Source organism: Camelus bactrianus, chromosome 27, assembly GCF_048773025.1.
Source record: "Camelus bactrianus isolate YW-2024 breed Bactrian camel chromosome 27, ASM4877302v1, whole genome shotgun sequence".
NCBI classification, from domain to species: Eukaryota; Metazoa; Chordata; class Mammalia; order Artiodactyla; family Camelidae; genus Camelus; species Camelus bactrianus.
Window position 1 is genome coordinate 11,679,789 of NC_133565.1, and position 23,459 is coordinate 11,703,247.

Consider the following 23,459-nt stretch of genomic DNA (forward strand, 5'->3'; position numbering starts at 1 on the left):
GGTTATTATGAGATATGAACTTAGTTCTCTGTTCTATACAGAAGAAACTTGTTTTGTTTTTCCCCCATGTTTTATTCTAAACATTTTTCCTAACTTTTCTTCCTCTTTACTAATTTTCTCTTCAGATTTACCAGATCTTCCACTGAACCATTCATAAAGCTTGTACTTGATTTATTTTAAATTAAAAAAAATTTTTATTTTTTTAATTGACGTATAGTCAGTTACAATGTGTCAATTTCTGGTGTACAGCACAGTGCCCCAATTATTTTCATATTCTTTTTCATTAGAGGTTATTTGATTTTTTTCCAGGTCTAGTTGGTTTTCATTTGTTTACATCTGTTAGGTCATGTTTTATAGTTTCTAGTTCTTCTAAAACGTCCATCTGGTCAGTCCTGTCTTAAGCCTCAGGATCGCGCAAGCGTGGTCCTCTAAAGTCCCTGTGGGCCGGTTCCTACTCTTGTTTTTGTTGGTTCTCGTTGCGTGAGATGCCTTATACTGTTGTCGACTGAAATAAATGCACAGCCTAAAAGCTGAGAGTTACGTTTTATTTGGCGGACATTTCTGAGGACTCGAACCCCTTCGAGCCTGGGATGACAGCCTCTCAGATGGCTCTGCTCCGAAGAGGTAGAGGAGGGGCTAGGATGTATAGGAGCTTTACAACAAAGACCAGGTAGTCGGAACATTAAAAGATTACTTGTTAACTAAAGAAAACCAGGCATCTCTATTTAAAGAATTTAGCGCTCTTCTGTGTACGGAAGGGAGCAAGCATTTGGGCTCACTGAATTCATTCCTTTGACAAGCACCTGGCTATCTAGGGCCAGTGTCCTGTCCTTTCTTATTCTGAGTCCCCTCAGAGGGCACCACTGTGAGTGGCTGCAGAGGCCGGGCTGCAGGCCTGTCTTCCCTGCGGGGTGGCGGCAGTGGCTGATGACTTAATGGCTTGAGCATTCTTTGTTTACTGACATGGTTTGCAGTATTTTTCATCACACCGTCTTTTACTTGGTTGCCTTGGAGTATGGGTCCGACATTGTACGTGGAAATTTGGCTTTTATAAATCATATGAGGACTAGGATTATATTTTTTCATTGAGGACTTCTGTTTGTTTTGTTCATTATCTGGGAGTTGCAGCAATCTGGAATTACTTTCATTCCAATGCTGTGGGTTGATATTTCCTGGGCCACCCAGTTGGCTCTAAGCTGGGACCAGTGTGCACAGAGGTTCACTCTTCCTTCTAGGTCACACTGTCTCGGGGGTTCAGTTGTTCATGGCCCCGTGAAAAAGCACGGCTGTTTGCCAGGCCCCTCTGTTGGTGGTAGCAGTGTAACAGCCCCCCAAGAGATGCCATGTCTTGTGTGGCGTGACAAGGGGAAATTAAAGTTGCAGATAGAATTAAGGTGGTTAATCAGCTGTCCCTGAGGTGGGGACACTGTCCCTAATTGTCCTGATCTACTGAGGCAGGCTCCTTGTCATCCCAGGGAACCTTAGATAAAGTGAAAGTGGAGGCAGGAGAGTGAATGTCAGATGCAGGGAGAGAGAGACCCCATCCCCAGGTGCTGACCTTGGAAATGGAAGGAAGCCGTGGGTCAAGGAACATGAGTGATCTTGAGAAGCTGGAAGAGGCCAAGCAGTGGATTTTCTTCTGGAGCTTCCAGAAGGAACACAGCCCTCTGGACACCTTGATTTAGCTCAGTGAGACCCCATTTCCAACCTTGGCAGCACGTTTGGTGACCTGGCTCAGGTTCTGCACTCCGACACTGGTCTCATGAGCTCTGTTTATTTCTCCACGGCCTCTTTCAGAGACCGGAGCCTCCACGAAGGGAAAAGAGGCCCCAAAGGCCAGTCTCAGCTCTCTGAATTTCTATCTTTTCTAGCTCTTGTCTTGATTCCTCTTCACCTTCTTGTTACATCTCTGATACCTCAGGCTATAGGTGTTTCTGTTGTTCTTCAGGGGAGGTAATCAGGCTTGCTTACTTATTTGTTTATTTAAATGGAGACACTGGGGATTGAACCCAGGACCTCATGCATGCTAAGCACGCATGCTAAGCACGCGCTCCAGCCACCTGAACTATCCACCGACCTCCTCCCTGGGCAGGTGTTTTTAATGTGTTGTCCAGTGTTTCTGTTTGCCCCTAGCCAGACATTCGTCTAAATTGCCTATTTTTCATGCTAGACATTTTTTTTTCTTGAATCCCAGTGATTAAACTAGTTTAGTTGTGCTTTCAAATTTCGCATTCCTGCCACCATTTTGGTCACTTCCCACGTTAGTGCAAGAGAAACTGCCGCAGTAGTGCAGGATAATCAGGGATAATGTCCCCATCTCAGGGACAGCTGATGAACCATCTTAGGTCCATCTGCAACTTTCATTTCTTCTTTTTATATCCTCCATCCTGGTTTTCTTCTGACACCAGCCGTGTGACTCTCCTAAGCGGTTACCACTGGGGGCTGCCCTCAGGGTCCACTTGGTTATCCATGTACCCAAAGCTGCGGTGCATGCCGCCTTGTGAGAGGAGAGTGTTTTTCCCCAGCTCGGCTGTCTGCTCAGTGATCTCCGAAAGGTGACAGGTTCACACCCTGCTGCCCCGGCTGTGCCCGCACGTCACTCCCACCTGTGGTGACGAAAGAGGGACAGGAGGGAAGCAGACACGCTCACCTGTCACCTGACAGCACCGATAAGCTTAGCACCGATCTAGACGTGTTTTATGTGCTGGCACCGTGTTGGATTAAGTACAGGTTCTTTTTAGAGGGGTATTTTAAAGAACAGCCCACATTTAGGTTTTGAAGTTGGTTTTCTACAAAAACAGCTCAGTCGGAGTTTATGCGTAGCTGTCTGAATGCAGGGCCAGCCCTGAGATCCTTTGCACACGTTTGCTATGAGGAAAAGTGCAGCTCTGCTGGCAATCACAGCCCTCGGAGGCAGCAGGGAGCATCTGTAGCCGAGAGGGAAAGAAAGGCTTTTGATTTGGAGAACTCAGGCTCAGACCCAGCACCCTGAGACTTTGTGTTTTGCCACCATCTAAACGAACGCTTTGAGGCTTTTCCAACTGTGAACCAGCAAGGAGGCAGGGGAACAAAGGGTGAGAAGGCAGGGGAGGGCGGGAGGGCCGGTCCTGCATTTTCAAGTCTGATTCAACAAAGGAAAGGCTGGCTTTCTGCCTTCAAACCAAGCGCTGGGCACCTGATCTCCAGAGCTCGTCCTTGTGGCAGGAAGATTTGCAGTCAGAAAAGGGAGGTGGCAGCCCTGACACCGTTGATCGGCTCTCTGCCCGTCAGCTGTCAAAGGCTCTGAGCTTGGAAGCCTCCTGGGAGGCTGGCAGTGGCCCTGATGCCCCTGTCCTGGCCCCTGTCAGCGCGGTTTCCCTGGAGATGCTGAGGGCATCACAGGCAATGGGTGTGGCCCTCTGCAGAACCGTCCTGTGCTGTGCTGCCCACGGCCTAGCGCTCCCTCACGGGCTGCTGTCCAGCCCACTGGGGCACTTCTGTGTCTAGGGCACGTTAAATGACACACCAGCGCAATCGTGGATCAGTTCCGTAAATGTGTTTTGTGATTGTCTCTATTCTTTTTTTTTTTTTAAAGGACTTTTTAAAATTGAACTATGGTCAGTTACAGTGTGTCATTTTCTGGCGTACAGCATAGTGCCCCAGTCATGCATATACATACATGCATTCGTTTTCATGATTGTCTCTATGCTGTTTTTGTTTGTGTCAGGGCATAAACTCCCAGGGCTACTCCACTCTGTGAAACTGATCAGGGAGAAGATTCTTTGGTTTAAGGCTCTTTGTGCCTTTCACATCTCCTGACACTAGTGCCCCATACGTTCTGTTTGGCAGCTAAAAATTGGCATTGCCATCTGCCTCTCCAAGAACAGGATCACGTTGGCACTTGCCATCTACCTCTGCTTGGGTTAAATCCAAACCACTGCAGCCGCTGACCGGCAACACTCCCTGAAAGGAGTCCAGGGCGGAGATCAGGAACGAGGCGCTCTGTGCTCTGGGAAAAACTGGCAGAACAGGCCTTCAGATGGGTAGATATTTTCAGGGGAAGATTTTATTAGCTCAGATTCTTGCATTTCCTCATATCTAGAAAAGCGCTAAAATAATTAACGGTGACATCTGCTCCTCCTCGTGACTCGCAGCAGCCTCTGCCTACGTGTGTGCTTGACTGCACGTACCCCCTTCGCTGAAATCACATGTAATCCTGAGTGTCCCCTGCCTCTGTGGAGCAGCTCCTCAGTGCTTTCTGGGATGCTGTCTCCCCGGGCTGTAGTCCTCATCTTGCCCCCAATAAAACGTGACCCACAACTCTCACGTTGTGTGATTTTATTTCAGTTGGCAGGCATCATTTGGGTTTTTATTTATTTACTAAAAACTGATTGAGCACCTTCTACGCGCCAGGGGACATCATGGTAGATGAGACAATTTCTTCCCCATTTCAGGTTAATCAACTGAAAATACTGATTTGACAGTGCAGTCTTAGCAGCAAACAAGTAAATTCTTCTTGCATTCGCTCACTCCACATCGCCCTCTTTTGAATGCCCCTGACACTGACAGGCATGTAGTTAATAAAAATTGGATTGAAAATGGAAAGTGAGAATTGGGGTTAGTTATTCCAGTAATTTGGGTTCATTGCTTTGCCTAAATTAATACAGTTACTGTTCGCCCTTTGTCAATAAGTAAGCAGCTAGATTAGAGGCTGTGAAGAAACTGTTTCATGTTGCCACCGAGTGACACGCACTCAGGCTTGTAGAAGAGGGGCCGTGTTTTCTGGAGCCCCCCTGGCAGCCCCGTGTGCCTTAGTGCCAGGTGACGGGCGCCCGGTAAGCAAGGGGTCGAGGCCTCCAGGAGTGCTCCGCACAGAGCACTGGGTCTGTTTGGAAGCTTGTGGTGCGTGAGATCCTTGCAGGATAAGCACCCGTCAGCCCCGGGCCTTGTGCACCAGGCCTTGCGCTGGTCTCAAGAAAGCAGAGCTCCTGTCCTCAGGGACCCTGAGGTGAAGGAGCGGTGTGTGCTGGGGCCGTGCAGGCTTGACGCAGCCACACCTGCCTGCCCAACCGAGGGCAGGGGGCTGTCACATCCTAAATGGAGGGCACAGTGAGCCAGGGGGAGTCAGGTGGGAGCGCAAAGGAAGCCATGCGGAAAAGTGTTGGCTTCTCCAGGGCAGGAACAGGTGCTGGGGGTGGTGGCAGCTGAAGGGGTCAGCGGGGGTGGGGTGGGGCAGGCAGAGCCTGGCTGCTGCTTGGAGGTGCGGGTTTCATCCTGTAGAGTGGCAGCTGCTGTAGGCGATCAGTCTTCTAAGGCCACTGTGGGATAGTGATGTTGAGACTGGAGGTGGAGGGGAACCCTGAGTCCCTTGGGAGAGGAGCATCCTGGCAGGCGACACAGAGAGCATTTTCAGGACAGGGTCCCAGAGGCAGAGAACAGGAGCACCTGCCTGTCCATGTCCCGCCACCAGTGCAGGAGGTGATGGTGGTGGTACCGGGCTCTGCATGTCGTCTCACCACCCTCCCCTGGACCCATGTCACCCAGAGATCAAGACACACGGCCTCTCTCCGAAACCTCCACGTGGGCAGCTAGGTGGTGGGGTCCCTGCTGGTAGCATGTGCTTAGCCCATTGGCAAAGCAATATAAACTAGTTTATTAAATACATGTGTCCTGGGGGGAGGGTATAGCTCAGTGGTAGAGCATGTGCTTAGCACCCACGAGGTCCTGGGTTCAATCCCTGGTGCCTCCATTAAAAAATAAACAAAGACTAATTAACCTCCTCTTCTTCCACCCCCCAAAAAAGCCATCGTAACCAACTGTACTTCAATTTCCAAAAATGTGTGCTTTACTGGACTATGAATATCATTCTTCAGACATCACTGCTTCCGTTTTAGGATGGAGGAAGTCCTCTTTTGCTTTTACGGGATACTGATTAGTAATTCATTTAACGCTAATGTGAAATACAAGGTTGGTAACAGAATCTTCCCGATGAATCAAGCATACATTCAGCGGCCAGTCCGGCCACTGGTGAATTAGACACCGGGCCTCCCCGTGTGGCTGAGCAGGGGTCACAGCACCTGCACAGATCCCTGTTCTCCCCGAGGAGGTGCCGGGCATCAGGAGGAGGTGGGTGCGGGCATCCGTGGAGGGAAGAGGGGAGGGACCACCCTCGGGTAACAGCTCGTAAAGTTCTCAGCTGCTGCAGTTTCCAGAGAAATGCAAGTTCAAGGGCAGGGCCTGGGGCTCACCCTTTTGTCACCTTCCTGCCTCTTCCTTTCCACCTAATAAGGTCAAGTCACTGTGTCCAAAGAAGCTTGAGAAATGTTTGGAGTCTAGTAGCAGAGACCGTTTGCATTTTATTGCCGCTAAGTTTGGACGTGCGGGCTCTGCAGTGAGTGACGTCATTGACTGCACTTGGCCCAGGACACTGGATGTGCTGTGACCAGGCTGCAGACAGCAGGCAGCTTGGCTGGAGTCCGAGCCTGTGACAGCCTGTGACGCGCAGGTCATCTGTGTCTGCAGCGCCTTCCGATGCCACGGCTGTCCCAGTGCGGGGTGGGTGAGCACCACCTCTGCGTTCCTGGACCTGTGCATCCACAGGGCTCCAGACACCTCGGAGAGCCAGGTCCAAGCGCCCGCTCTTCACTCACCAAGAACTCGGGGTGAATCCCAGGGCTCCCGACTTTTCGCTCCAGTTCTGCGCTAGCCCTGCACCCACGGGCACTGCTGAAGATGGGAAGGGCGTGTCGGCACACAGACCAGGGCACACTTACTTGACACATGCTTTTGAAGTCATTGAAACTTTCAGACGTGTGTGAGCGTATTTGGAAATTTCTGTAGCATCAGCTGTACACTTTCTGGCTTATTATACACGGCGTCATCTTTTCTTGCTGATGCGAGATAGGCTCGATGAGGTCCGTGGCTGAGCTGGATGTCTGAGGTCAAGGACCTTCCCTCAGTCCCTCTGAAGTCTGCTGACCTTGGGCATGACCTTGGGCATGGTCTTTAACCACCCCAAATTAAATTAAACCACCGACCTCATGGTGGTGCTGTGAGTTGTGGTGAACAGCACTGAGCAAATTCTTGGCATCTAGTGAGAGAGCAGAGCATTTCAGTGGTAACTGATGACGATGACGTCGGTGGTGCAGTTACAGAGGGGCCCTCGGATGGCTTAAATCTAATGTAGTTTGTTTTTTTTTTTAACGGAGGTACTGGGAATTGGACCCAGGACCTCGTGCATGCTGAGCACACGCTCTACCACTGAGCTACACAACTCTCCACTTCTCTGTATTTGTGCTGAAATTCCTGGATTTCTGAGCTACGTTCTAATCAAGTGGAATATAATCAAGTAAGCTGTTTCTTCACCATCAGGTCTCAATGTTTGTATTTGCTTTTTAAAAACTTTTTGGTGGTAAAATATACGTAACACTATAATTTACCCTTTTAACCACTTTTATTTTTTAATTTTGTTATATAGTGTTTTTGTTTTTTATTGAAGTGTAGTCAGTTTACAATGTTGTGTCAATCTCTGGTGTATAGCACAGTGCTTCAGTCATACGTGTACCTACATACATTCCTTTTCATATTCTTTTTCACTACAGGTGACTACAAGATACTGAATATAGCATCCTGTGCTTTACAGTATAAACTTATTGCTTATCTATTTTATATGTAGCAGTTAATATCTGCAAATTGCAAACTCCCAATTTATCCTTTCCCACCCAGATCCCCCCTGGTAACCATAAGTTTGTTTTCTATGTCTGTGAGTCTGTTTCCGTTTTGTAAATAGTTCATTTGTGTCATTTTATTTTTAGATTCTACATATAAGTGATACTGCGTGATATTTGTCTTTCTCTGTTAGACTTGATTCACTAATATGATCATCTCCAGACTTGTCGTTTCCATGTTTTGGCTACTGTAAATAGTGCTGTTGTGAACACTGGGGTGCCTGTGTCTTTTTAAGATGATGTGTTTGTTTTTTTCAGATATCTACCCAGGAGTGGAATTGCTGGGTCATATGGTAGTTCCTATTTTTAGTTTTCTGAGACACTTCCGTACTGTTTTTCACAGTGGCTGCACCAAACTATATTCCCACCAACAGTGTAGGGAGGTTCCCTTTTCCCTGTGTTGACTTTTTAATCATGGCCATTTTAACCATTTTTAAACGTACAGTTCTGTGACATTAGGTACCTTCTTGTACAATGTGCACCACCATCCATCTTCAGAACTTTTTCATCCTCCGCAACTCTGTATCTGCATTTTTAAAAAATGGCGTTAGCGTGCTTGGGATGGAAGGGTAGACTGGACCCTCCGTCCACACACTGAGGCCGGGTCAGCCAAAGTTTGGCTGATGTGACTTGGGCAAAACCTTGAAGCCAGGTTGGAATGAAGCAGACAGGTAGATGACTGGATGGAGGGATCAGTAAATATATTTCTTAAATGAGGGTGTTATGGGATCGCCAGTTAAGTTGGAAACAGTCAGTGTAAGTAGAATCTTCTCATCCAAAAGGTGTGCTCGGATGTGAAGCCCTTTTTAAATGGGGGACTCGCAGACGGTCTCTGTCTCAGGTTGTTAGGGCTGCCATGTCACAAAGGACAAATTTGTTTTCTCACAGAGCTGGAGGCCGCAGAGTCTGAGATCGAGGCATCCACGTGGTCGTCCAAACTTCCTCTTCTTATAAGCACACCAGGCAGACTGTATTGGGATTCACCCTAAGGATGCCACTGTGACTTAATTATCTTTTTAAAGACTCTGTGTCCAAATACAGTCCCCGTTCTGAGATACCAGGGGTTAGGAAATCCACCTGTGAATTCTGGGGGTAGGAGTGAGAGGGCACAGTTCAACCCCAAACAGTCCCCAAGATCCCTCCAGTTCTAAAAGCCCTGCCCAGTTCCAGGCAAAGCAGGTGAGGCCGGGCATCCGTGACCCTGGCACGCACATCCCCCAGGTGTGTGGTTATTGGTAGACCATCACAAAGGCAGCTCTCGAGCCCCGGAGACAGAATGTTCCACCATTTGGGAGCCGCGCACGACATTTTTCTTAGAGAGAAAGCATAATAAACAGAGGCCGAGTATTTTAAGTCTGCTCTCCCTGAGTGCCAAGAATAACCCTGGTGTGCTGTGGAACTCACTCCCTTCATGGTCATGCTGGCCGCCGCATCTGCGGATGTCTGCTCTGGAAAAGGCAACCAGCCGGCTTCAAGATAATCCACAGGGCTTTAGATAAACACAGGGCTCCTCGAAACATAGCCTTACTCTAAACAGAGCCAGAGGTCATTTCAGTCCAGGGAGAGGGGGCGCTGATGGCTGATTAAACTTCAAGAAGAGCCTTTTAGATACTGACAGGGATATATAAAATAGATAACCAAGTTTATACTGTATAGCACAGGGAAATATATACAAGAGCTTGCGGCAGCTCTCGGTGAAAAAGAATATGACAATGAAAAAATGTGTATTCATGTGTGACTGAAGCATTGTGCTGGGCACCAGAAATTGGCACAACATTGTAAACCGACTATTGCTCAATGAAATTTTTTTTAAATGTAGTCAATTTTTACACTTCACTAAGTTGAATAAAGTCTTAATCATCTCAAAAAAAAAGAGAAGAGCCTTCTAAAGTGGCATTTTAGTTTCAGCTGTTGAATTGAGCTACTATTATGCAGTGAGTTCTTTTAACGGAGATGCTATGCTGGAAGACAGTTGGGAGTGACTTTTGAGCACTTAACCTTCATGGCTGTGTTCGGTGCCAGGGCGGGCGGTGCTGTGCTGGAGTACTAGTTACCTGGGATGGTGTCAGCGATGTTTATACCATTCCTCTGATTTTTCTTTTTTTTTCTGTTTAGTTTTGTTTTTGTTGTTTTTTGGAAGGGAGGTAATTATTTATTTTAATGGAGGTGCTGGGGATTGAACCCAGGACCTCGTGCCTGCTAAGCATGCACTCTGCCACTGAACTGTATACCCTCCCCCCGCCCATTCCTCTGATTTTTAACCATCTGCACTTTTCTTGGTGATGATACACTTGTGTGAGCAGAGACAGTTCAGTTTCTTACCACGTTGTGACTCTTGGTGGAGGAAGGAGAAGGGCCAGCCCGATGACAGCGAGCTGATTTTTAAAATTCCAGAAACTGCACTCAGTGATCTGTTCCTCCGCCGCCTCCCCTCGCTGCTCCCCACTCCGCGTCAGTTCATGGGAGCGGGGCAGCCCGTCAGCTGTCAATGCGAAATTCTCGGAGAAAGCCTGTCTTGGTGGTGGGCTGTTGTTTCTTCATCTGGCAGAATAAGAAAGAAGTTGTTCGCTTAGATGTTGGTTATTTTAATGTTTTTCACCAAGTGTCTGTGAAGAATCTTACACATTGAGGAAACGATGCTTTTGTTGTAAGTTCCTCTTTGCCACATGGAGTCTGCTTCTCTCAGTGTGTATAGAAGCTGGAAGGCGCTGGTCGGCCTCCTCACCCATCTCTCCACTTACTTGTACCTCACAGGCTCTTACTTGGCATTAGAGATGCAGCCCTTTGCACTCCCTGGTGCCCTGGTCCCGTCTTACTAACTACTGCTCATCCTTCAGTGACGTGCGGTCACTCGCTGTGAGAACGAGGACACACGGGCCAAGTGCAGTGTGCGTGCGTGCGCGTGTGCCTGTGTATGTATCCATATTTATGTGTTTGTGTGTATATCTGCATATATCTGTGTGTATGCATGTATGTGTGTATCTTTGTATATATGTATATGTGAGTTGGGTGTGTTTTGTGTTGTGTGTATGTGTATGTGTGTGTATATATTTGTGTATGTGTGTAGGTGTCTGTGTGTGTGTACATATCTGCGTATGTGTGTATATATCTGCATATACGTGTATGTATGTGTGTATATGTGTAGGTGTCTATGTGTGTGCATATGTGTGTGTAGACGTGTGTGTGAATTGGGTGTGTATTGTGTTGTGTACATGTGTGCACACGTGTATATGTGTATGCATGTGTGTATGTGCACGTGTATACGTCTGTCTGCATGTGTGTTTTTGTGTGTATATGTATGTGTGATTTGGGTGTGTATTGGCTTGTGTGTCTGTGTGTGCATGTGTATATTTGTGTGTCTGTGTGTGTGCACATCTGTGTGTCTGTGTAGACATGTCTGTGTGTGTGCTGGACTCTGCACAGGTTACGAGGCAGAGTCCTTCACGCTGTGTCCCCACCGTGGGTGTGAGACGGAAGCCAGGACGGACGGCTGCACCCAGGTCTCTCTGACGCGTCCGTGCTGTAATTTCAGGTCTCCGAGTTCAACCCTCTGACGTTCACCAGCGTGATCGAGTGTGAGAAGCCGAACAACGACCTGACGAGGTTCCGTGGCTGCATGTGAGTATCAGACCTCCTGAGCGTGCCCTCCTGTAGGACAAACTGGCTGTAAATAAACAGCCGACCCTTGAACGACTCAGGGGCGAGGGGCACCAGCCCCCTGCCCCAGTCAAAAATTCAGTCTTCCCTCGGTGTCCGCGGGGGTTGGTTCCAGGACCTGCTGGGGATCCCAAAACCCACGGTGCTCAGGTCCCGCAGTCTGCCCTCCGGATCTGCCACTCAGCACGCGTCCACTCAGCACGCGTGCACTCAGCCAACCTCAGACGGCGCAGAGATGTGTTAACTGGAAACCCCTGCGAGTAGGTGGAACCGCGCAGGTCAGACCCGTGTTGTTCGCTGGTCCGCTGTGTCGGGTGCGGTCTAGTGTGTGTATGCTCTTTGCCCCTTGGCGCAGCTGTGGTGGAGCAATGTCCTGCACCGGGGCTTATGGGACTGCTTGCTCAGAGCCTGTCAGGTCTGCCCGTGGGGAGAAGCCGCGCCTCCCCTCCGTCTAGCAGCCCCAGAAGGTGGGGAACACGGGAGGCACGACTGACTACACGGAGCCTTCCTGGAAGTTCATTCATTCATGCACTCAGGGAAGGTACAGCTCAGTGGCAGAGTGCATGACTAGCATGCACAAGGTCCCAGGTTCAATCCCCAGTAACTCCATTAAGATAAATAAAGAGATAAATAGATAAACCTAATTATCTCCTCCTTCCCCCAAAAAAACCCCAACAAAATTTTTTTAAAACTTCGGTTTCATGCACTCAGCCACTGAACAAGTGTTTGCTGAGCACCTACTGTGTGTTGGGCCCCTCTCTGGGCTCTGGGGCTAACTCAGTGAACCGAATGGAAGAAATGCCTGCTCGCATGTTCATTTTGCTCTTGTTAGGGGAAGAGAGGCAGCAGACAGAACCAGAAGGCTAATCTAGGGCGTGCCAAATAGCCCAGCCCCTTCTCCAGAAAAGAGGGACACTGCAGGGGCATCAATGACACGGGCCTGGCCGAAGGTTGGGACTTGCTGAAGCTGGGCTGTGGGTCTCTGGGAAGTAAGTTGCCAGTCCCTCAGCTCTTGGGTACATTTGGAAATTTCTGTAATCGTGTCATGCTACTCGGGTGTCCCCCTAGAGAGGGAGCCAGCTGTGTGAGCAGAGCCTGGGGACTGCGGGTGTGACCCACATGGGGAACTGGGGCCTCCCCCGCTGTCCTGCCCCCAGGGGCCCGCAGACCCGGCTCCTGCTTAGCGGCCTGGGCACAGCGTGGCCGCCGGCGAACACTCAGGGAGAGACTGGCGCTCTGCTCCCGGGGAGGGGGCTCCATGGCTGAGAGCTTTGGTGTGAGTTCAGGGCTTCGGCTTTGCTGACACGTTCAACATTGTTGCGTGTGCCCAGCTCCCGGTAGGCTTCCCCTTGTGCTGGGAGGGTGGGAGCATCCATGAATGAAAAGCATTAACCATCTGGGGCAAGAGATAGCCCGTCACCCACTAAAATTGCCAATTCTTGCCCGAGGATCCACCGGAACTTGCAAGTGTTAGATCACCCCTTAAAGGAACACATTAAAAGAAGATAAAACTCAAAAAAATGCTAAAATGTAATCTGTAAATTTGGGAGAGAATGCTCAACCATCCCTCCAAACCTGGTCTGCTGTGGCCCCCAGGTCACCTTCTCCGGGCTTCACATCCTTGGTGCTACCTTGGACCTCCAGGGCCAGGCGGGCAAAACAGAACAGGTGCTGGGTTTCCACGGACCCTGAAACAGCTGCCATGAACGGGGCTGGGCGGCCTCTAGGGAGAGTGTCCCGGGGACATTCTTCCTGGGGACATGATTTTTTGGTGCCAGCTCTACCAAAGGGAAAGCTAGACCGCCTTCTCCAGACACTGCTCCAGCCTGCGCCTCCTCATCTCTGGGGTCCTCTGAGGCCCTGCCCTCTGGTTGGATTAGCCCTGGAGGGGACGCCAGCCTCAGTCAGCCGCTCTCAGTCCTGCCCTTGGGGAGCTGCCTCTGTTAAACAAGGGCGTTAAACAGGTCCGGCTTCGCGCTGAGGCTGGCAGACGCGGGGGCCCACGCTCTCCAGCGCGGCGGCTCCGCACACTCCTTACCTTCACTCATCTGCGTGATGGGGAGAATCCAGGCACCACCTCGTGTCACTGGTGCAAAGCTTTGTCCACTTAATACACGGAAAGCTTTCCAAAGGGTGGGCGCTTCATAAGTATTGGCCACTGTGATGGTCATTGCTGCTGTTAACATTCCTATTACTATATGACTGTGTAGTAATGTTTTTACTATAATATACCTAGCCGGGACGGAGGGAAGTTCAGGAGGAGGTACAGGAGGGAACACGAATGTTCCCTGGGGAGGGAGAGCCAGTGCGAGAGGAGGAGGCTGGGAGGATGGCTGGTCCACAACGTTTGTATCCAGAGAAGCTATAGGTGGAGGAACAATGGGTTTGGGGTTTCCTGAGTGAGCAGCTGGCAGGTGCATCAGATGGAGGGAGGGACCCAGCTGACAGAAAAAAACAAGTGTCAGGAATTTGGAGAAGCAGGAGCTAAAGATACAGGTTGAGAGGTCGTGTTTGATGCCAGGGGAGGCACCAGACCAACACAGGGCAGAGGGCTGGGGAAGAGAGAAAAGGAATGAGGGCACAGTGATCCCGGCGCTCGGGAGCAGGAGTCCTTGGGTGTGATGGGGACCCAGTTCCAGGAGCAGCACTTGGTGGAGGAGGTGCAGAGGGGCATTCAGGAAGGTGGGCTGGTCTGCAGGACGTTGGACTCCCCAGGGAGCCTGGGGAAGAGGGGTGGGTAGAGTCCAGGACACAGGAGATAGAAGAGGAATTATACTTTCAACCACTCTTTCTAGAACTGTGGCTTGAAGAGGAGCGACAGGGCCAGAGATGAACGCCTCAAAAAGAGGCGAGATGCTTGTTAGGAAGAGAGAAGATAACACGAGGCCAGGCTGGAGGGGGTCTCCGTGGGGACCTCCAGTCCGGGCGGGGGGATTCGGTGACGCAGGAGGAGAGCATCCCGCCGCCCCTCATCCACCCCCAGCCCCTGCACCACCTCCGCGCCGGCCCTCAGCTGGCTCCACACCCCAGCTGCCTCCTTCTTGGAAAGATGTCTCATGTGGATGGCCAGCCAGGCTGACTCGGCTCCGCAGACCATGCCAGCAGCGAGCGTTCCCAGTATGTGTCCCTCTCGCTGGCCTGTTGCCCGAGGAAGGTCGGAAGGCAGCTCTCCCCGGGTGAACCCTCCTCCCGCTCTGGTCCAGCCTTGTGCTGGCTCTTACTTTTCCCAACAAGCTGCCTGCCCTGCTGGAGTCGGGGAGCCCGGGTGCCAGCCAGGTCAGGCCCCTGCCCGCCTAGACCCCGGTGTCATCGTGACTTGACTGTCTCTACTGGGTGGGATATTTGGGATTTGCTACAGGACCATCAGGGTGCAGAGGGGCCCCTCTCCCCACCAGGCCTGTTCAGCCAGGGGCTCTGGAGGTGGATGTGAGTTGGGAGCAGTGTGTTGAACACTCCTCCCTCCATGACTCTGGGGGGGACCACCAGCCCTGCTGCAGGGAGTCTGGCTAAAGTCTCCAGGAAGAGTGCAGAGGGGAGGGGCCGGTCACCCTGGGTCCTGAGTCCTGCCTCCCGGCAGAAGCGGGGGAGGAGGCCCCTGCCTTCTGCTGGTCCTGATGCTTGGGGTGGGCTCGTCTGGGTTGCACTTCTGAGGTTTAGACCCAGGGGGCCAGTTCCCTGGCTGGCTGGCTTTCACTGTCTCTCCGGGCCGCCTTTCTTCAGCCTAGACTCAGCTGCCACCCTAGAGCCTCACTCAGCCTGAGAGCCCGGGACGGCCGCCACTGGGCAGGCCAGCGGGTCTCACTCATTTGGACCAGCCCATTTGAACTTGAAACTTCAGCTACTTGCTGTTGAAGAGCTAAGCTTGCTGGGGATTGTACCAAGAAGTCCCAGGCCTGAATTCCAGCTTTTTTCCTTCCTGGCAGGTGGCCTTAGGAAAGTTAGTTATTCCAGAGTTTCTGAGCCCGGCTCCCTCCTAATTCTGGAGAGGACAGTGGCGGACATTGGATGGAGTGTGAGACACAGCATGAATCTGAACAGTCCGTGCAGGGGGGCGGCGTCAGCCATGGTGTGGGCCCCATGGGTGTGAAATGTCCACACAGGAATATCTGAAGAGACAAAAAGTGGACTCAGGGTAGGGGTGTGGGATGGGATGGGAGTGGGGAGTGACTGCCAGTAGACACGGGGTTTCTTTCTGGGCGATGAAACGTTCTGAAATTTGCCAGTGGGGACACCTGTACCGCTCTGTCAATGCACAAAAAACCCTGAACTGCACACTTTAAATGGGTGAGTTTCATGGTATATGAAATACAGCTCAAGCTGTGCAGACAGAAGTGTTAGGGACGTCATTAGTCAGGTGTGCTTGAATGCTCACTGTTCCTTAATGCAGTCCCTGTCGTGAAGCACTGCTGAGATCCTCAGAGAGAGGGACTGGAAATAGCAGCCCTCCCCACCCTTCAGCTGCTCTGGGCCCCCGGCTCCCCGGGACGCCTGTGAGTGGGGCCTCTAGGTGCCCTGCTCAGCTCGCTCTGCCTTCAGATGGCAGAGCGATGGGTGGCCTTTGGGGCCACAAGTCAATCAAACATTATCACTTACTCCTAAAGAATAAATAAAGCACAGAGATTGGTTGGACTCGCCATCTGATGCAAAATTCCATCTCCAGTTGTGAAGCCGGTCCTGTTCTCATCCCAGGTCTTCTGCAAAGTGGGTCTGGGCTCCCTCCCCGCCGGCCGCAGAGCCTGCCTGACCATGCCAAGCCCCACGACGCGGGCGGCCACCCAGAGCCCAGGGCAGCCCCTCCCGACTGCCCTGGCCGATGACATCTCCAAGACCGTTGTCACCCCGTTCAGGGCCCCCAGCCCCCAGCCAGTGTCTGGATGGAGCTGTGTGTAGGTTTATGTCCCGAACGTCCTCACCCCCAAGGACCAGGCACTGAGATGAACTGTAACCATGTCAGCTAGACTCTGAGGGAGATATTTCACTTCACCTCAGCACCTGTAACTGATCCTTACATCTCCACACAATCTGATATCAGCACAAAACACAGCCAGGTCACTTCTGCACCTGCGTGGATAAACAGAAACCCGAATAACTATGATTTTAAAGAAAATTATGCCTGGGACTTGCAGTGGAAGGATTTCTCCCTCCTTCTCCCTCCCCACCTGTCAGTCAGGTCCCCACAGGAAACAGATCAGGGGCTCAAATTCCAGTAAGGGTGTGGAGGTGGGTTTTGTTAGCCAAGGGTCCATTTCTGCTGAGAGGGGACAGGGCTTCAGGCCGTCACTAGTAGCTGACCCATTGTCACCAGGAGGCCCAGTGGTCCTGGGGGAGGAGTGGCCACTGGGGACTAATGTCAAGGGGGCCTCCTGGGGGGCTCATCACCCTGATCAGGGGACACACCAGCCCAGCACTCTCTCTCCAGGAGGAGCCAGGGGTATGCTCCCATCCTCTCTGGCCTCTGTCCACTCCTTTGGTGTCTAACATCCCCATAGGCTGGTCCCCCCTTGAAGCTGAGGGCCAGGCAGCCTCAGCATTTGCCAGGGCCTGAGGCAGGCCTAGGATGCAGAATGGAACAAGATGAGAGATGCCCCTCTTCACAAGTGGAGACGGGGAAGCACAAAAGAATACTGCAAAATCTCCTGGCCAGGGGGCCTGGGGAGCATGTCACCAGCAAAGAATCTCCCTGAGGGCTGCAAAACGTGTGCCCAGGGTAGCTGGTCAAGCTCCCCGAGACAGACAGGCCAGCGCAGGCCATGCTGGACTGATGGTCAGCGTGGGTAGCAGGACGTGCTGTGTAGGGGTGGCCGGGGCAGAAGGCCCGGGAAGGAAGGGCCCCCTTGGGGTGCAGAGTGGACTGTGTGCACCAAGAGGAAGTGAGAGCCCCTGCAGCATGCTCCCAGGATGACACAGTGCTCAAATCTGCACCCGGAAACATCGCTCAGTGCCTGTGTGAGAAAAAGACAGGAGGGGCCAGGGCTGGCAGCATCCAGGCTATGAGGAGTGGGTCGCAGGCTCCAGCAGAGAAATTTCTGAGCGATGCACAGACAGCACAAGAAGGAGGTGGAATAAAGAAATAGTCAGGTGGGGCAGGGTATAGCTCAGTAGTAGAGTGCCTGCTTAGCATGCACGAGGTCCTGGGTTCAATCCCCTGTACTTCCATTTAAAAAAAAAAAAAAAAGAAGAAGAAGGAAATAGCCAGCGAAGCAGGGTAAAATTGAGGACTGATGTCTGAGTGGACATAAAAATGAGGGGGTGAAGAATGGCACCGTGGGTGCTGGTCCAGGTGACCAGTCGACGGTAGAGCTTTGGCCTGAGACAGAACAGAGGAGGGGACCAGGCCTGGGTGCTGGAGGCCACAAGACCTGGGGAGGAACTGGCTGCAGGCTGCTGTCCAAGGCCCCAGCACTCTGGCACCACCTCCCTGGCCTTGGGGGAGAGCGGGCAGCGGCAGGTGCACCTTTGCACCTCTGTGTCTGGTCCAGTGGGTGGCGACCCCCAGGGTTGCAGGCCCCTGTGAGCACCTCCCCGTGCTGGGACTCAGATGGACCAGCGCTGCCATGCAAGTCCTGTTACCAAGAGCCAGGGCTGTCAAGAGACAGAGCCCCTCCTGAGAAAGAACAGCCAGGCAGGACATTTACTAGCTGAGCCCTGCCACTTCCCAGGGAGCGCGCCTGTGGCATTTCCCAGTGCACTGTGCACTTCTGAACAGTTTTTAATTTGGAAGAGATTGGCTGGATGAGTCAAGAGGCCTGGGGCCTTGAGCAAGAGGAACTCTGCTAAGTGGTGCAGATGAGATGTTAAAGGATGTATCCGTTTGTTTGGGTGACAGACCCGGCAGCTTAAACCACAGAAGTGTGTGGTCTCATGGTTCCGGAGGTCGGACGTCTGAGGTCAGTGTCATCAGGAGTGGTGCCTCCCGAGGCCCTTCTCCTTGGCTCGCAGACGGCCGTGGTCTTGCCCTGTGTCCTCACATCCTCATAATCTCTGCCCTTGTCTGTCTCTGTGTCCAGATCTCTTCTTTTTAAAAAAAAAATTTTTTAATGGAGGTTCAGAGGCTTGAACCCAGGACCTTGTGCATGCTAAGCATGTGCTCTACCACTGAGCTACACCCTCCCCACCATATCTCCTCATCTTGTAGAGAAATCAGTCCTAGGGGGTTAGGGCCCATCCATGTGACCTCATTTTAACTCAACTACCTCTTTAGAGATCTAACTCCAAATGCACTCATATTCTGAGATACTGAGGTTAGGACGCCAACATGTGAATTCAGGAAGGACCCATGTCAACCCGTAAGAAAGAGGGAGGTGTTGAGGGCAGTGTGATGGGCTCACATTCTCAGGAGTGTCTTCCTGGAGTTGAGCCTCGTGCCTCCTTGGCCTTGGGCCTGTTCACCCTTGGTGGGGACTTTCGCCCTCAGGAGACCGCGGTAGCACTTGAGTTGCCAAGTCCCTGCTGGGTGATGCCAGTCTCCCGCCTCCCTCCCCTTCTGACATAGGGCCATTCACTCGGGACACAGCCCCCCTCATGGCATGTCTGCACCGGGGCCTTGAACAGGCCGATGCACCTGCTGTGGTCCATTCTGGTCTGGCTTGGTCTGATCAGAAAGCACAGCAGTTGCTAAAAAAAGATGTAGGTCACGTCGGAAGCCGAATGCCACGCATGTTTCCTATTTCTCTTGAGGTCATCTTTTGTTCTGAATAAGCATGACTGGGACTTGGAGGGAGACGGTTCGTCCTTTCCTGCCGTCCTGAGGAATGGCTTCCACGGCTGGCTGTTGGCAGAGAACCGTGGCAGGGGGCATCCGCTCACTGCAGATGTGGAAGCTGGAGTTTGTGGGTGATGTCTGACATACGCCAGCCTCTTGATGCTCTAGCTAGCACTGAGGTTTCCAGTCTTGAATCTCTTTTTCTTTTTAATTAAAAAAAAATTTTCATTGAAGTATAGTCAGTTTACAATGTGGTGTAGTTTCTGTTGTACAGCATAATGTTTCAGTCCTACATATACAGACATATATTCGTTTTCATATTCTTTTTCATTAGATGTCACTACAAGACATTGAATATAGTCCCCTGTGCTGCACAGGAGATACTCGTTCATCTAATTTTATATGTAGTACTTATTTACAAATCTCCAACTACAAATTTATCCTTTCCCTCCCTGTTTCTCCCGGTAACCATAAGGTTATTTACTATGTCTCCAAATCTGTCTATTTTGTAGATGAGTTCATTAGTGTCCTCTTTTTTCTCTCCTTTTTATTTTTTTTAGATTCTGTATATGAGTGATATCATATGGTATTTTTCTTTCTCTTTTTGGCTCACTTCACTTAGAATGACGCTCTCCATGTTGCTGCAAGTGGCGTTATTGTATTCTTTTCTTTTTTTTTTTTTTATGGCTGAGTTCTCTTTCAAAAGCAAACCTTTACTCTGTTCTGAAATTGCCAGAAGCGGGGCATCGCCCAGTGTTGGTTCCTCTCCGCCTGCACATTCCCTTGCGTGAGTTCTGCAGAACTGGTGCTATGTTGGTAACTTACAGGCTTGTGGGAAATGTGCCCCCCCACCCCCCACATGCCTTTTGGCCTTATCTTTAGCTTAGCTTCTTTTCTTCACCATGAAATATATTGATTTCCCTGGTCGAGAGGCAGCCCTGTCCCTCATGTGGGTACTGGGGTCCGGATGTGGCAGGAAGTGCTGTTTTCCTGGAAGCCTTGTGAGCTTCCTCTGACCCTGTACCTCCCCAAACCAGCTCTGCACCCGTGGTCAGTGGGCACCATGCTAGGAGCGGGTGGGAGGGGTCTGTGGTGAGCTTCAAGCCCGCAGAGGAGGAGTCTGGGGTGTGGGTGTGTAGGAGGGTTGGGCAGGGCTCTCCACCTAGGGTGCGAGAAAGTGGAGGGGTCTTAGAAGACCCTGTTCTTGGAGGTAAGGGACCCTGCCTGGTGTAGGTTAGACTGGCCCCTGTTCTGGAGGCCTCCAGGGCCTCCCCTGTTGACCCACTCGTCAGGCTCCAGGGACCTCATCTGCCCAGTGTGGTCCCAGTGTGGACGGTCCTGGCCAACAGGGGTGAGGGTGCAGCCATCGGTGGGTCACGAGGACAAGTTTGAAAACCAGTGGCTTCCACTTGGGATATTCCTGAATCCAAGTAGTAGTGAAACCTGGATGCATAAGAGTGTCTCATGGAATTCACCGCATTTCACATTTAATATATTCATATTTCTAATAATTTTATGACTTTTTATTTATAAGAAAAATAGGATGCAGAAGATACTGGGGAAACCAATATTCTCCCCTTTTGTAGAGAAATACTTGTACTTTGGTGACAACATGAGGGACTGGTGAGGAGCAGTTTCCCTGTGATGAGCAGGACATGGGTGGAGACCACATAGCAGGGCCTCCCCTGGCCGCCTTCCCAACCCAGGCCCCCAGCTCCCAGCGCTGCCCTGCCCAGCAGGGGTCAGTCCCGTGGTGAAAATCTTACAGTGGTCCTGATACCAGTTCTGACATGTGAGTCTTTCCCAAGCCAGGCTATTCCATGACAGCAGGTGGGTGCCCCACAGCGCAATTCAGTCCTGACACCGTCTACCGGAGGTGGTTTCAGATCTCACAAGACACAGGCTTGGTCCTGTGTCAGGAACAGCCGGGCTCCCTGACCGAATAGCAGAACAAAAGGTGTCCCTAGGGCTCTGATCACTTAGGAAATTACAGGCATTTGGGAGCTTTGCGCCAGGAACCAGAGTCAGAGACTCCATGTTAGAATGAAAGTTTCTCCTCACACCCTTACTACAAAGGTGTCAGGAGCCCTGTGTCAGAGATGGGATCCCCAGTACTTCCATTAAATAAATTTAAAAAACCTAATTACCTCCCCCCACCAAAAAAAAAATGGGGGACAGAGAAGAAGTCATCTATTTCTTATTCACAAAGCCCACGGGCCAAGTAACGGAACAGGCGTCAGGCTCTGAAGGTGCTTCTAGAAGCCCCGTTACGGTGCAGAGATCCACCAAGACCGTCGCTCCCCGGGATCCAGCCCCCCCCCCCCCCGCCAGCGCCGCATCCAGGCCGCCCATCCCTCCCGGGGCGGCGCTGCCTGGCGGGGAGGCCCGTGCCGGCACCCAGGTGACGCGTGCCGCCTGTTCCCCGACAGCGTGCACGACAGCGGGAAGAAGGCTGGGCTCTACAAGGAGAACCTGCTGCTCCGCGGCTGCACCGTCCGCAACACCGAAGCCGTCGTGGGCATCGTCATCTACGCAGGTGGGCGCTGCGTGTCGCCCGCCGCCTGTGGCTATGCCCCGGGACACGGCTCCCGGGGGGTTTGTGTACTTCCTGATTATCAGAGTGGCCCAAACCCACGGTGGGGAACCAGGGGAATAGAAAGGAGCAACACTTCCAGTGACAGCTGGGCCCCCAGCTCTCAGCCTGTTGGCCTGTTCCGCCCCGTGCCCGTCTCCGTGGTGGTTACCTATTTAAGGCTAACTGTGTCGCCTGCTCTCTTGACTGAGCTTGTCCTGTGAGAATCACTGGGTGGGGGCTTGGTAGAGCTCAGTGGTAAAGAGCGTGCTTGGCATGCACGAGGTCCTGGGTTCGATCCCCAGTACCTCTACTAAAAAGAAAAAAAGAATCGTTGGATGGCAGCACGGTTCTCCAGCCATGGACTTGGAGTAGCCCACCCCTCACCTGCCGGGTGTTGTCTCACCGTGTTCCCGCGTGTCCCCCACCCCCCCATCGCAGGGCACGAAACCAAGGCTCTGCTGAACAACAGCGGGCCCCGCTACAAGCGCAGCCAGCTCGAGAGGCAGATGAACTGCGACGTGCTCTGGTGTGTCCTCCTCCTCGTTTGTATGTCTCTGTTTTCGGCGGTCGGTAAGTCTCCTCTGAGGGTCACTGAGTGGACCCTGCTGGATGGCCGCCAGGTGCGCCTGCTGGCTGCCTCTGACCCTGGCCCACTCAGCGCTCTACTTCACACACCTTTGTCCCCCGACGTGGACTCAGGATGTTGATCAGCGTGGCCACGGCGAGCCGCCCAGATGGTCGGGGAGCGCAAAGGCGTAGGTTTTGAATTGGCAACCTCTTGGGTGGGAGAACGGTTTCATTGCACCAGTAGTAATGATTCCAGTGGAAGAAGTGTTTATGACCTGGTGATGGACAGGAATCATAGTAGCAGAGGCACAAAGGCTGCTAATGGGAACTCTGTGAAAGGAGGAAAGACATTATCTGGTCCCGAGAAGAGATGAGCAGTTAGGCTGTGTGCGGACTCCGGTGCTCGCCAGCCGTCGCTGGTCTCCAAAGCCGCGAGCTGCCTCAAGAGCCCCTGGCAGGTCTTAGAGCATTCAGCCCCCTGTTAAATGACCTTCACCATGTCCTTGCTCAGCTGCTGTCCCACAGACGGGTATGATGGGTGTGACAGGTGTGCTGTGGCCTCAGAGCTCGGTGGTAAAAGACAGGTGCACAGGACCTGACAAGGGCTCTGTGGTCAGATAGGTGTGGGGCTCAATTGATGAGGTAACGTGTGTTGCTGTTGGCTCTTGGAGCCTGTGAGATGTGACTTTTGAATCTCCAAGAAGAGATGGGAATGGGCAGTATCCAGAGCCTGCTGAGACCGGTGCCTGGGGAGGCACACGGTGAGAAACTCCTTTCTGGAGGTTTCTCATTGACACATCCAGTTCCTGCACTCTGACCAGGGATGCTGTTCAGAGCCAGTGACAGGAGAGGGCTGGGGTGAGGCAGAGTCCAAGTCCCAGCACGCCGATCGTGGATGCCAGCGATACTGCAAGCCTTTGCTTTCTTAGGTCCCAAGCAGGCTCGTAAACCCTGATGCACCTGTGTCAAGGAATAGTCTTAAAAGTTTGCTTTGATTTGTACTAGCAGTGTTCCTGTTTTTATGTCGGGCGAATGACACTTCTCTTTGAACATTGCTACAGGACATGGACTGTGGGTGCAGCGCTATCAGGAGAAGAAGTCATTATTTGATGTCCCCGAGTCTGACGGCACCTCTTTATCCCCAGTCACAGCGGCGGTGTATTCGTTTTTGACAATGATAATAGTTCTGCAGGTAACGACACTAAGTACCATATGACAATTGCTTTACATTCCCGCTGAGAACTTCCTACAA

The 23,459-nt window shown here is 51.8% G+C and overlaps 1 protein-coding gene across 3 annotated transcripts in view; it reads left to right on the forward strand.

The window, feature by feature from the left end:
* Positions 1-23,459, forward strand: part of ATP10A (ATPase phospholipid transporting 10A (putative)) — a 158,470-nt gene that overhangs the window by 92,451 nt on the left and 42,560 nt on the right. For all 3 annotated transcript variants that reach the window (XM_074354282.1, XM_074354280.1, XM_074354281.1), the window contains exons 3-6: positions 11,239-11,324; positions 21,495-21,601; positions 22,079-22,210; positions 23,269-23,399. In XM_074354282.1, the coding sequence (XP_074210383.1) occupies positions 11,239-11,324; positions 21,495-21,601; positions 22,079-22,210; positions 23,269-23,399 (456 nt within the window). The remainder of the gene's footprint in view (positions 1-11,238; positions 11,325-21,494; positions 21,602-22,078; positions 22,211-23,268; positions 23,400-23,459) is intronic.